At 38.2% G+C, this 13576-nt stretch overlaps 1 protein-coding gene across 7 annotated transcripts; it reads right to left on the bottom strand.

Moving 5' to 3' along the window:
- Positions 1–1058: 1058 nt before the first annotated feature.
- Positions 1059–11182, bottom strand: LOC107594426 (testis-specific gene 10 protein). Of its 7 annotated transcripts, none has more exons than XM_016284470.1 (20): positions 11106–11170; positions 10391–10467; positions 10180–10286; positions 9937–10092; positions 8684–8863; positions 8365–8442; positions 7725–7739; positions 7387–7538; positions 7168–7283; positions 6518–6672; positions 6341–6396; positions 5630–5650; positions 4700–4868; positions 4516–4626; positions 4237–4422; positions 3853–4020; positions 1985–2187; positions 1803–1907; positions 1462–1644; positions 1059–1341 (listed from the first exon to the last, which is right to left on the bottom strand). In XM_016284470.1, exons 3-20 carry the CDS (start codon positions 10258–10260, stop codon positions 1311–1313), a joined length of 2166 nt encoding a protein of 721 aa, XP_016139956.1. In that variant the 5' UTR covers positions 10261–10286; positions 10391–10467; positions 11106–11170; the 3' UTR covers positions 1059–1310. The 7 variants fall into 7 exon arrangements, with proteins under 7 accessions (XP_016139956.1, XP_016139957.1, XP_016139955.1 ...); XM_016284471.1 differs by lacking the exon at positions 11106–11170 and adding an exon at positions 11014–11097; XM_016284469.1 differs by lacking the exon at positions 10391–10467 and having other exon boundaries at positions 1060–1341; positions 10180–10319; positions 11106–11182.
- Positions 11183–13576: the final 2394 nt, after the last annotated feature.

Here is a 13576-nt window from a genome sequence, read left to right as displayed (position 1 = left end):
CACACGTGGCGTGCTGAGGCGTACAGGTGCGCTTCTTCTAATGAGCATTATTACGCTGCTTGGTTTCCTTTTCTGCTTGTCGTTTATTTCTGCTTTTCAATTAACTGGAGCGATTATAAAGAGGAAGATTACCATTACCATTATCCTAGCAAAACAAGCAAACTGAAAAACAAATAAAACAAAACAGATCACAAGGATAAACAAAAAAATCAAAACGCAAAAATGATATTGATTCTAAGAAATCAATGACCAAAAAACAACGAAATAAATGATTAAGTACGTAGTTTAGCAGTAACTATTGAAAAAAACATCCCAGCACAGAAACATGGAGATGTTTATTCAAGAGATCTGGCAAGGTGTGGTAATACAAGTCTCTGGGCCTACTCTCATTGCAAATATATTTTTTATCTTCTGAGGATGGCCTTTTGAAAGTTGTTTTTACAATACAAGAGTGCCTAAATTTGACTCATGAAGTAATACAAGATAGATAGAGAATTAAAGCAGCGTCATGTTATTGCCTTACCTCTGCGAAATGAAGATGCAGAAGTGCGCACCTGCGCTTAGATCATCAACAAAAAGCGCGCAGCTCTGAGACCCAATGACACCAGTGAGCGCACCTGATTGGCCACACCCACGTGATGACGACACACGTGGCGTGCTGAGGCGTACAGGTGCGCTTCTTCTAATGAGCATTATTACGCTGCTTGGTTTCCTTTTCTGCTTGTCGTTTATTTCTGCTTTTCAATTAACTGGAGCGATTATAAAGAGGAAGATTACCATTACCATTATCCTAGCAAAACAAGCAAACTGAAAAACAAATAAAACAAAACAGATCACAAGGATAAACAAAAAAATCAAAACGCAAAAATGATATTGATTCTAAGAAATCAATGACCAAAAAACAACGAAATAAATGATTAAGTACGTAGTTTAGCAGTAACTATTGAAAAAAACATCCCAGCACAGAAACATGGAGATGTTTATTCAAGAGATCTGGCAAGGTGTGGTAATACAAAAAAAATTATATTAAAATGAATCAAGCCGAATCAAATTTTTTGTAGAAATAAAAAGCCATTATCATGAAACCCCTCCACAGCTTTACTGTGTGCGTGTCAATGCCAAACAATTTCAGCAAAACAGTCAAAATCACAGTAAACAATTGATTTATTGAAATACATGACCAATGTCACGGTAAATCTTATAAGATCTTATACAAGCCTATTGATTGTCTTCAGAATCAAAGACAAAAGCAGATCAAATCGATGAATGACGCCAGACAAAATATGGAAGATTACAGTATTGAGATCTTCTCAGTCATAAAGTTCCCTGAAAGTCAGACTCCTGTTAAAAAATGAACAGATACAAATATTACAAATTAACGAACAAACTGAATAAAACAAGCAGCATGGCCACTTGCTACTTATTTAAATCTAGAATGACAAATCTGCCACTGGCGAGCACCTGTCAGGGTAATGTGACACAAGCGGTGGGTCAGGTGTGCTGTGATGAGAGCGTTCTGGAGACAATGATCTGTGAGGACTCAGAGAGCGATGACGGGAAGTGGATGAGCAGCGCATAGTGGAGGAGAGGACGGGAGAAATAGCTGAGAGCCCTTGCCTGCGCAGCTCCTGTACTGCACGCTCCCTGATAAACACGGACAGGACATTCAAATCCTTAGTCTTTACTGTTCAAACCACATATAAACAAATATAGTCAATGCTGGAACTGGAACAACATGAGGATGAGTAAATGACAGGTTTTTCATTTTTAGCTGAACTGTCCCTTTAAGGTTTGCATCTCACCTCTCAAAGCGCTCAGTGGCTAGGTGTCTCTTGGTCATCTCAACATCTGCCTCCAGCTGGGTTGATCGTGTCCTCAGCTGAGCCATTTGCCTACTCTGAGAACTCCTAGAGACAGGGAAGAAGACAGTAAGTGGAAGACGAAAACAGAAAGAAAGAAAGACATGTGTACGTGCTAAACTCACACTTTGCTGTCAGCCATGCTGAGTTTGTCCTTGAGAATTTGTATTTCGGTCGGTCTTTCCTGAGAGGTGAGCTGCCTCTGTAACTCCTTTTCTCGTGAAGACACCAGCAAGCTCTCCAAAGTCTGAACAGACAGACGTTCACCGCTCAGCTGCTTCTGTAACAGCTCAATCTCAGAGCGGCATGATTCCAGATCACGCTGCACCTGTATGTACAGTACAAGCACATAGACATTTGTGTTAGTCATTTATTTACATTTCAGTTGAGTTTGTCCTTGTTTCATTTCTCGAAGGCAATTTGGTTTCCGCATAAAACCAACGTTAAATGCATAAAACCCTAAAACATTTAAGAAATGAAATATCTAATTTAAATTAAGTTCTTCCCAGAAATTGCTCAGAATTTAAAATCTTTACATTTATTTGCATCGAATCATTTAGCAGATGCTTTTAGGCTGATGTTCTAAGGGTCTCACCAATCTGAGAATCTGAGGCTGAGATTACCAAAATTTCAGGCGCAAAAGGTCCAGTGGTCTAATGGGTAAGGCATCAGCTGTTGGAGCTGGAAATTGTGGGTTTGAGTCCCTCCTGGGTTGTGTTTACATTGCTACAAATGCTGTATGATAGTTTGTTAACAAACTAGAACACTTTAGAATATATTACATCTTTCAGCAAAAAAGCCAAAGTTACTCAATTAGGAACTAGTTTGAATAAAAAAGGTCGAATTCCCATTGCAGCATCTGAAAAGTTGAAACATTAATCTCTGATGGTGGAGAATGTGAGTTCAAAGCATAACATTACAATAACAACTACAGCTATCCTTAGTCTTTCAGCAAAATCCATTTTACATTCGTTTGAGGTTGAGATTAGCTAAAAAGGTACATTCAAAAGCCCCAGTGGCCTCCAGAGTTGGGGATTGTGGGTTTGAGTCCCACCTGGGTCTTATTTTCAGTGCTACAAAATACCTGGGGGGTCCCCAGGACCAGGATTAAGAACCACTGTGTCAGTGTCTGATGTGGGTTTAAATACAGACTGTGGGTTCAAGTCCCACCTGGGTCATTTTAGCAGTTCTGCAAAAATTATACAGTGACTTGTGCTTTGTGTTACTACAAAAAGCCAAAACACAATTAAGAGCGAACATAAAACATGGTAGAGGCCTAATGGTTAAAGCAACTGCCTCCGGAGCTGGGGACTGTGGGTCTGAGTCCCACCTGGGTAGATCACGTGCCCACTCGTTTGGAACGCACTGTCAGTGACCTAACAGATAAGGCGTCAATCTCTAGAGCGGGGGATTGTAGGTTCAAGTCCCACTTGGGTCATGTTTACAGAACTGCAAATTCTACAGCAATATGTTTACAAAAAAACTTTGTGTCTCTACAAAAAGCCAGACTCAAGAAATAGTGAATATCAAACAAGCCAGTGGCTTAATGGAAAAAGCGAAGCTCCGAAGCTTGGGATTGTGGGTTCAAGCACCACCTAGATTGTGTTTGAAGTGCAGCACAAATTCTACAGTTGTGTTTAAAAAAAAAACTGTACTTTGTGTTTCTACAAAAAACCCAAACCCAATTAATAGTCAATACAACCCGAGTAAAAGGCCCAGTAACCTAATAGATGCTGCTTTTAGAGCTAGGGATTGTGGGTTTGCGTCTTACCTTGGTCATGTTTGCAGTGCTGCAAAAACTTCTATGGTAATTTGTCTATAAAAACGTAAAATATGCTTTGTCTTTCTACAAAAAAAAAGCTTCATTCTATAGTGCTGAATAGTGTGTTTTAATCCTGCATAATGTGTGTTTTCATTCCTACAGTTGTTGCCCTGGCATCAAGTAGGTAATATACAAAAAATCTACTTGTAATAAACCAATTTAAGCACTCACAGCTTCTTTGCTGACATCCAGTTTGACGCAGAGCTCCCGTGTTTTTTCCAGGTCAGTCTGCACCTGTGTGCGCTCAGTCTGGGCCTGACGCAGATCTTCCTCCATGTGAATCATCTTTCGGTTCAGCTGAGACAGCTGACTAGTACAACTCCGCTCTGCACTCAGTGCCTGGGCACAGCAACAAACCACAATTTATGAGAGACTTAGTTAACTAAAGCCAAGTGCACACTACCAGTCTGATGAACATTAGCGATGGACACACTATATGGGTTTGCTACAATATGGGCTTCGAAAACTTTATGAGCTTCGGTCTTGTAGTGAGCATTTGGGTTGCGTTGAGAATCTCCTGCATATTAACCAACACAGACATGATGGCCAAGTGACCTGTTGCAGGCTGCTCTCCAGGCTGTCTGCTCTTTCTTTGAGTCGAAGTATCTCTAAGTTAGAGTTGTGAAGCTCAAGACGGAGTTCGATGACAGTGGTTTCAGCGTGTCTGGCCTGTTCCTCCCAGCTTTCCATCTGAAGAGACGCTTTCCTTCGAGACTCTTGCAGTTCTCTGCACTCACGCTCCTAAAGAGCAACAAACAAGAACAATCAAGAACACTCTAAACAGGACATGCTTGTTGTCTGTTTTATCGCCCTTTTTTGTTTAAATGACTCCACCTTAGCAGACAACAGATCTTCAGTGCGTAAGATGTCAGCAATGTGAACTTGGACTTTTTTCTGCAAGTCTTCTATTTCCTCATTAGCTTCATCCAGCTTGAGCTGTAGAGTCTGAAAAGAAAGTTGGAGGTCTTGTTACCTTGTTTATTGCAATGAATTTACATAAAACAGTTTGCTACAGTACCTGAATTTCCAGACGTGCTTTGTCAAGGTCGTCCCTCAGCTGACCGTTCTCTTGTAATGTGGCGTCTTTGACTTTAATCGCTGTGCCCATCTCGCTTTCAGAGTCAGACAGCTTCCTCTTCAGAACATCCAGCTCTCTTTCTCTGCCAGCTATGGTCTCCCTCAGAGTTCTGCGGACAGGAAGTCACATCAACACCACTCATTTTCACAGTCACTCATAAATCATTTGAGGAAATGCAGCATGTTACATTTTAGGATGTAAGAGTCTCATTGCATACTAATACATCACATACTCATACATCCAAGCAGTCAAAACTACAAATGCACAGAGGAAACTACACTACCATTCAAAAGTAATTAATGAAATGAATTTTATTTAACAAGGATGCATTAAATTGATCAAAAGTGACAGTAAAGACATGTATAATGTTACAAAATATTTCAAATTTTTTCTAAATAACTACTGTTCTTTTGAACGTCTACTCAAAGAATCTTGAAAAATGTATTATGTTTCCACAAAAATATTAAGCAGCACAACTATTTTGAACAGAAATGTTTCTTGAGCAGCAAATCAGCATATTAGAAGGATTTCTGAAGGATCATGTGACACTGAAGACTGGAGTAATGACGCTGAAAATTCAGTTTTGCCATCGCAGGAATAAATTACATTACAAACAGTATTTAAATTGTAATAATATTTCACAATAAAACTGATTTTACTTCATTTTTGATTAAATAAATGCAGGCTTGATAAGCATAAGAGACTTCTTTCAACAACATAAAAAAAAAATCTGACCCCAAACATGTGAACGTTCACGTATATAAAAGAGAAATACACTACAAATAATAACCATGAGCTAGAGTCAAGAACAACTATGACTATATACTATTGTCTAATTATGATACATCAACATTAGCATGATTCTTATACCTGGATGGTGAACATAACACACTGTAAGGAAAAGAAAATAATACAATAAACTGTATTTTATACAGAACTTTGGTAAAGTTTATTTTAAAGGTCCCATGACATGCTGCTTTTTGGATGCTTTTATACAGGCCTAAGTGGTCCCTAGTACTGTATCTGAAGTCTCTTTCCCGAAATTCAGCCTTGGTGCAGAATTTCAGCCACTACGAGCCAGTCCCACAATGAGCTTTCCTTAGGACGTGCCATTTCTCTGTCTGTAGCTTTAAATGCTAATGAGAAGGAGAGAGGCGGGGCAAGGTGCTTCGCTCGTTTGCAAGCCATGATGTCTCTCGAGGAAAAAAAAATATTGCGCTCGTCTCGCACTGTAGTAGCTCATTTTCTCATGGGCGGGCTAAATTCTCTGGGTGGGCAAAGCAGAGAAAGGGGAGGTAACCTTTCCCCGTATAACGACATAAAGGGAAGCTTCCAGATTGGGCCATCTGAGCTTTCATTTTCTCAAAGGCGAAGCAGGATTCCCAGGGCTCGGTTTACACCTATCGCCATTTCTAGCCACTGGGGGACCATAGGCAGGCTAGGGGAACTCATATTAATATTAAAAAACCTCATAAAGTGACATTTTCATGCCATGGGACCTTTAAAGAATTGTTCACCACACTCTTCAAATTCACTACACATGACTGTCAGTTAATCTGTAAAAATGAATAGAGAACTTACATTAGAGTTGTCTCAAGATTCTCGGTTCTCAGTTTTAAGCTCCTAATGGTTTTCTCCTTATAAAAAAGAAAGAAAGAAAATAACACATATCACCAAGTGTACTAACTAACTGGAAAGCAAGCAAATCTAATATACAAAGAAAAAATATGTGTTTTAGTGTGTAAATGTAGGTAGTACCTTCTCATCTAGCTGGTCACTTGCTGAGCTGAGCAGATCTGCCTTTTTCTCCAGTTGTTCCTGCAGCGAGTCTCTGTGCTGGTCCAGCTCTGAGACCGTACACAGCAGCGTGTTCACTTCCTCTTGCATAGCACTCACCTGCATCAGGAGAGAGTCTGAAGCACACGAAGGAAAAGTGATGCAATGATACATAAATATCCTTTAAACACTAAAATGATTGCAGCTGTCCAACTGATTAATTCAAAACATTTAACATATGACACACTACCATTCAAATGTTTGGGCTCAGAAAGATTTCGTAATGCTTTTGAAAGAAGTCTCTTATACTCAATAATAATTAATATTTTTCAGCAGCCATTACTCCAGTCTTCAGTGTCACATGATCCTTTTATGAAAAACATTTCTTTTAGGATTCTTTAATGAATAGAACGTTTAAAAGAACAGCATTTCTTCACTGTCACTTTTGATCAATTTAATGCATCCTTGATTAATTAAAGCATTCATTTCTCTACAAAAATCTTAATGACCCTAAACTTTTGAATGGCATTGCATATTTTTGTTCTTCTTATAGCTTTGCATAATTTCACCTAAGACATCTTTTGATTAATAAATGAAACAGATTAAATATCAGTACTATCTAGTTTTATTACCATTCTTTTCATCCAGCATTTTATTTCTCTCATGAGTGTTTTGTAGCTCTCCAATCCTGCTGGTTAGTCTTCGCTGATTCTCACACAGAGAGATTTCCAACTGATTATTTGCCAGTCTGGTATATACATACACAAAAAAAGAAATCGATAATAAAAGTATCAAACAAAAAAAAACTGTTAGCATTGAAATATGGACACATCTTGTTGTTTTTGGTGTACCTGAGGCTGCTGCACTCATTTCTGAGGCGGCTGAGCTCTTCCTCACTGGCACTGAGTTTTCGCTCAAGTACTTGAACTTCCTCCTCCAGACCCATCATGGTCTCCCTCATTTGAGCGTGCCTGCTTCTCTGTTCTCCTCGCTCCTGCTCCAGCTGGGACACCCACAAAACAATGACACTAGTCCATAACAATAACTGTGCATGCAAATAACTACAGTTTATAGTATAGTATAGTATGATACAATATAGCATTGTGCAGTATAGTGTTTGGCATGATTTACTGTAGGATAGCCCTGAAGAAAACGGTATTACTCGTAATACACTTAAGTTTCAACTCACGTATCCATTTTGACTCTTGAAATGCATTATAAATAAAGAAATACAAATTGAAACAAATGAGACCACTGCTGATATACAGAAAGTATAAATAGCATAAATAAATGTGGACAGCAGTTCAGACATGTATTTTGTTATTGGTAGATTTAGATAAAAAAATATAAACATACAAGGCTGTTTAATATAATTCTAAAAATGTCTGTATTCAGGTCATGGTACACATGTCATTTTTCTGTGAAATCTCGAGGAAGGCTTCGGGCTTTTGAAAAATATATTAAATATATAATTTAGAAATATTTTGGCTTAGACTGGGCCTCTGAGGTGATTTTCCTCCTGGATAATGAGCTCTGTAAAAGCCTGATGCATCAGATATAGCATTCAACAAAAATGCACATGCAAAATTGTTTTATTTATTTATATCTAAAGGTTCAGTAACTGTTCTATTTCAAAATAAGATTTTTCAGACTATGTTTTACAAGCCTAAGTCTCCATTTGTTCTCGATTGAATGTTATTGTTGTCTAAAAGCAATAACTGAGATCTCATTTGTGATCTTGCTTTCTTGTGGACTATAGTAAGCATGGTATGTTCAATCTACAGCTGTCGTCACTGTTCCATAGCAGTCTATAAATACAGAGCTCTTACTGTGAGTACAGCAACCTGCAGGTCCTCCACCCTCTGCTCCAGGTGAGCTCTCTCGCTGATGGCTGTCTCCTGAGAGATCTGAGGCGACGTGCAGTTCAAAGGGAACACACATACACTCAGCGGGCTAAAAAAAGCACACCTTGCTCCTGGTATTATCGCTCTGCTCCCCAGTGAGATGACTCAATTTATCATTGTACTCTAGTGTGTAAGTGATTTTCCTTTAGTAGTCCTAAATAACATCTTCATAAGATGGATACAAGCAAACACAATGCACACACATGTTCAGCCAGTGTACTTGAGATCAGGCTGTTTCTCGTACCTTGAGTCTCTCTCTCAGGCTGTCTCTCTCTGTGGTCATGCGGTGGAGGTCTGCTGTGGCCTCATCTCGCTCGGCCTCCACTCGTTTAAGGATACTCTGTGCAGTCACACTGCTCTTGGGCCCTCGTGCGGCCTTTGACATCATGACCTCCCGTCGTAGAGCTGCTATCTCCTCTTGAGCCTGCAGGGGGAGTCAGGGCACATCTGAGGCCACATTGTTTAGTGAAATACTGGCAATATATTTATTAGTCAGTGCTTTTCTTCTGTGTAATAAAATGTTAAAAATTAAGTGTGTTTGCAAAATTAAATAATTATGTATTTATATTAGATATATTTATATAAAATATCCAAATATATAATTATTTGTTGACACAAATGTGATGCATGTACTAAAAAAAGCTAAAATATTCAATTAATATTGTTTTATTAATTTCATATTTTAATTTATATTAAATTAAATCATTGTTTTACTGTACACTGTTTTTGTAATGAAGCCAAAATAATTTAGTCAAATATTATCTGGCAAATAATACAACTAATAAATATATAGGCTATATTTACATTTACATTTAGTCATTTAGCAGACGAGGACAATGGAAGCAATCAATAAAAAATAAAAATACAAATATTATTTTATTAATTTATATTTTTAATTCATATACAATTAAATAATTGTTTTTACTGCATACTGTTATTGTAATGAATACAAAATGATTCAAATAGAATCTGGCAAATAATACTAATAAAATATAGAAACATAATCATTTGACCAAAAGGATGCAAAATGTGATGCAAAAATATTGTGTTAAATGAATACATTGTTGGTTGTCTTAATTTAATAATTTATTTAATATAAAATAAAATAATTGTTTCTAACCGTATATTGTTATTGTAGTGGAGCCAAAAACAAATGTTATCTGGCAAATAATACTACTAATATTTATATTATGTATTTACATAAAATATATACATATACTTTTTTGATCAAAACAAATCAAATCAAACAGCTTATTTGATCAAAACATAGACATTAAAAATACATTGTGCTAAATAATAAATTAAATAATATTTTAATCATTAAAGAATCATTTTGTAAAATCTTTTATTGTCTGTACCTGCAGGTTAAATATCAGTCACACTCAGACAGTCAATACTCAGAATTAACCATGTGGACTTCTTTGTTTTATTCTATGTGTGTCATCCCAAAACGAACACAACAACCTGAAGAATTCTGGGAGGTTCGGCGCTGTCTACCTGCTGGTAGTGCGTTCTGGTCTTGTCCCGTTCAGCTGTGAGCACTTTAACATTGACCTGGATCTCTGAGAGGTGCCGCTCGTGTTTCTCCATCATGTTTTGTAGCTCATCTCTTTCTCGTAACACCCTCATTAGCTCTGAATCGTACGTGCCACCCTTTAAAAAGAGAGACATAAAAAAGAATTAGCAGAATGAAAAGAAACTAGTCTCACTGATATGACTGCACCGATGGCTTAGTAGTACTTTAACAGGTGAGTGTCTGGTGGGACTGCGCTGGGTAGATGCCCCCTTGACGGGGCTGGTAGAGCGACGAGCCCTCAGCATCCTTCTCAGTGCCTCGGCCACGTCAGCTGGATCAGATCATTGAGAAATGGAGAAATGATCTAGTAATATTAAGGAAAATGTGACATTGGAGACTAAAATATTATTGTTGCATTTCTGGCCTACAGCTCACCTAAACCTGTTCAGGCTTTCTGATCCAGTTTTGACGGTTTATGGTGCCACCTGCTGGATCCACTGTGTTACTACAATCTAATCGAATTAAAATTCAATGAAACAAAGCAAATCTTTGGAGCATCTCTGGAGCATCTGTGCTCAGTTGACTAAATGTTTTAGCAGTCATTAGTTTGTGCTCTAGTTTGGGTCTATGTATGAAAGCAAAGTCACTTAATTCACAATAAGAAATCTTAATAAGAAATGTTGATGGGTATCGATAGCTATACATTTCAATAAAGCATCACGACATGTTTATACCGAAACGTCTTGATTCGACTCACTAAAAACAAGTTTTCTCAAGCAAAATGTATAAAAATAAACCACAGCGCCGACAGGTTGTCATGGCAACTGAGATACTAGGTTTGCACGTCACTGAAAATGCGTCCCGCGCAACAACTATACTTGAATTCCTTTTTAAGAACATAACATAAAATTATATTGCATTTTAACATTTAATGATAATTGATAATTGTTGGCAAGCCACAACATCCACTAAAAGTAGGCTGCTTTGCACTGACACCAATATGTTTGTATTACACCTGCACATAAAATCCTTCACACGAAATAACTGTAAATTCGAACCTCGCATTGACGAAAAGCTGCAAATACATTCTGCTTTCATGAAAGACAACGCAGAAGACAAAGCATTGTTTGTGTAAGTTAGCTTGTGTTACCTCTTGTAGTGGTTCTGGCAAAGGAAAACGAGCGTGTTGAAGTAAATCTCAACACGTTAAAGCTCTTTAGCCGGAGGGATAAACGTCAGCATTGACCAATCACAACACAGCATTGACCTGTCAGTCAAGATAGTCAGAGAGGCGGCGACCAATCAGAGCTCAAGCTCCCTCCGTTTGCGTCCGTTGCCTTGACTACAAGTTGTGAACGCTCACGTTCAGTAGTTTTTAAGTTGAAGAGATGAAGCAACGAAGCGGAACCAAGTGAAATAAATATAAACTAAAACAAAACAAAACTATATGTGACTCTGGAGCACAAAAGCAGTCTTAAGTCGCTGGGGTATATTTGTAGCAATAGCCAACAATACAGTGTATGGGTCAAAATTATAGATTTTTCTTTTATGCCAAAAAATCATTAGGATATTAAGTAAAGATCATGTTCCATGAAGATATTTGGTAAGTTTCCTACCGTAAATATATCAAAACTTAATTTTTGATTAGTAATATGCATTGCTAAGAACTTCATTTGGACAACTTTAAAGGCGATTTTCTCAATATTTAGATTTTTTTCACCCTCAGATTCCAGATTTTCAAATAGTTGTATCTCAGCCAAATATTGTCCTATCATAACTAATTGTCCTTATTTATTCAACTTTCAGATGTATGAATGTATAAATAATAATAAATAAAAAAACCTTTATGACTGGCTTTGTGGTCCAGGGTCACAATTTGTGGGAAAATATCAATATAATTGTGTATGAACAAAAAGACTATACATAGTTATTAGTCTTCTGTTAATTGTGTTCAAAATTAAAAACTATACACTGTAAAAACGTTTTTTTTTTTTTAAAGCCGTAAATAAAAGTTATTGGAGTACGTTTTCCAAGAAAACAATAGCTCAGTTCTTCCACTTCAGAAGTTCACGTTTAATTAAATGTGTTACTTCTCGTTACATTGTAACCGTTTGTGAAACATACCAGCAATTTCTGAATAAAAGCTCTTTTTTTCCAGTGTATTTGCGTGTAATTTAAAGGGATAGTTCACCCAAAAATGAAAATGTGATGTTTATCTGCTTACCCCCGGGCCATCCAAGATAAAGGTGGCTTTAGCCCTATTCGCACGGGATTAGTATTACCTGGTGACCTCCAGTCATTTGTAATAATTGCGGAGGTTGTCTGTGATCTTAATCCCATGCGAATCGGCCATGTGTGTAATTTGTAAAGTATAAATTCCCCCGCAAAAGACCTACCATATTTCGCCGAACACCGAGGTCCTATGATAATATTAGTCCTGTGCAAATTGGCATTTCTGTGATTTGGCCATCATTTGGAGGGTCGTATATAATTTTTCGAGGTTTTTGTTTCCTGTGCGCTAGTAAATTCGAGTAAAATCACAGGCTTCACTTATCCCGTGCGAATGCACCACACGAAATTCAGATGTGGGGGGGTAATTTCAAAAATCACACAAGGTCCCCAGATAGTACTAATTCCGTGCGAATAGGGCTTTTGTTTCCTCAGTAGAACACATATGATGATTTTTAACTTTAACCGTTGCAGTCTATCAGTCGTATAATGCATGGCAATGGTAACAAAATCTATGAGAGTAAAAAAATCATGCACAGACAAATCCAAATTAAACCCTGCGGCTCGTGACGACACATTGATGTCCTAACACACGAAACGATCGGTTTGTGCCAGAAACTGAACAGTATCCGGTGCGTGAGGTGTGTACACGCTCTGGCGTAGTTTACGCAAGCGCCGGAAGTGATCTCTCGTGCGTATACGTCACTCATTGTTTACACAGTGCACGGTCATTGTAGGTACGACGGCTAATCAAAATGGTACTTACTTGCGCTTATCCGGATTGTTCAAACCGACTTAAAACTAAAAGATTACGTTCTCTCGCGCGAACTCATTCGGGAGTGGCGACTTTCCACTTATTCCCAACTTCTGAGCCTGCTTGCCTGAAGTTATGGTTGACTGCTCTTCGGCTGGATATCAACACACCTATTAACGTAAACTACGCCAGAGCACGTACACACCTCACGTAATGAATGCAGTGCGCGCGCACAAAGACAGATGGACATAGTGGTGTATTAGAGGTAAAATATTATATAAATACTGTTCGGTTTCTGGCACAAACCGATCGTTTCGTGTTTTAGGACATCAATGTGTCGTCACGAGCCGCAGGGTTTAATTTGGATTTGTCTGTGCATGTTTTTTTTACTCTCATAGATTTTGTTTTCATTGCCATGCATTATATGACTGACAGACGGCAACGGTTAAAGTTAAAAATCACCATATGTGTTCTACTGAAGAAACAAAGTCACCTACATCTTGGATGCCCCGGGGGTAAGCAAGCAGATAAACATCAAATTTTCATTTTTGGGTGAACTATCCCTTTAAGGCTCGTGGACGCGCACAGCGAGCGACGCCAATCCGCTGGATTAGAGGAGGCGCGCGCACGCACGCACG

This window comes from Sinocyclocheilus grahami, unplaced genomic scaffold (genome assembly GCF_001515645.1).
Source record: "Sinocyclocheilus grahami isolate Dianchi unplaced genomic scaffold, SAMN03320097.WGS_v1.1 scaffold183.1, whole genome shotgun sequence".
Lineage (NCBI taxonomy): Eukaryota > Metazoa > Chordata > Actinopteri > Cypriniformes > Cyprinidae > Sinocyclocheilus > Sinocyclocheilus grahami.
Note: the sequence above shows the minus strand (reverse complement) of the source record. Positions and strands in the feature narration are given on the sequence as shown.

Excerpts from the sequence above, each read along its gene's own strand:
- LOC107594426 (XM_016284469.1), bottom strand. The coding sequence starts at position 10,260 with ATGCTGAGGGCTCGTCGCTCTACCAGCCCCGTCAAGGGGGCATCTACC. Across the intron at positions 10,093-10,179 it reads CCAGACACTCACCTGTTAAA|GGTGGCACGTACGATTCAGA; the intron begins GTACTACTAAGC and ends CTCTTTTTAAAG. Across the intron at positions 6,673-7,167 it reads AATGCTGGATGAAAAGAATG|ACTCTCTCCTGATGCAGGTG; the intron begins GTAATAAAACTA and ends CGTGTGCTTCAG.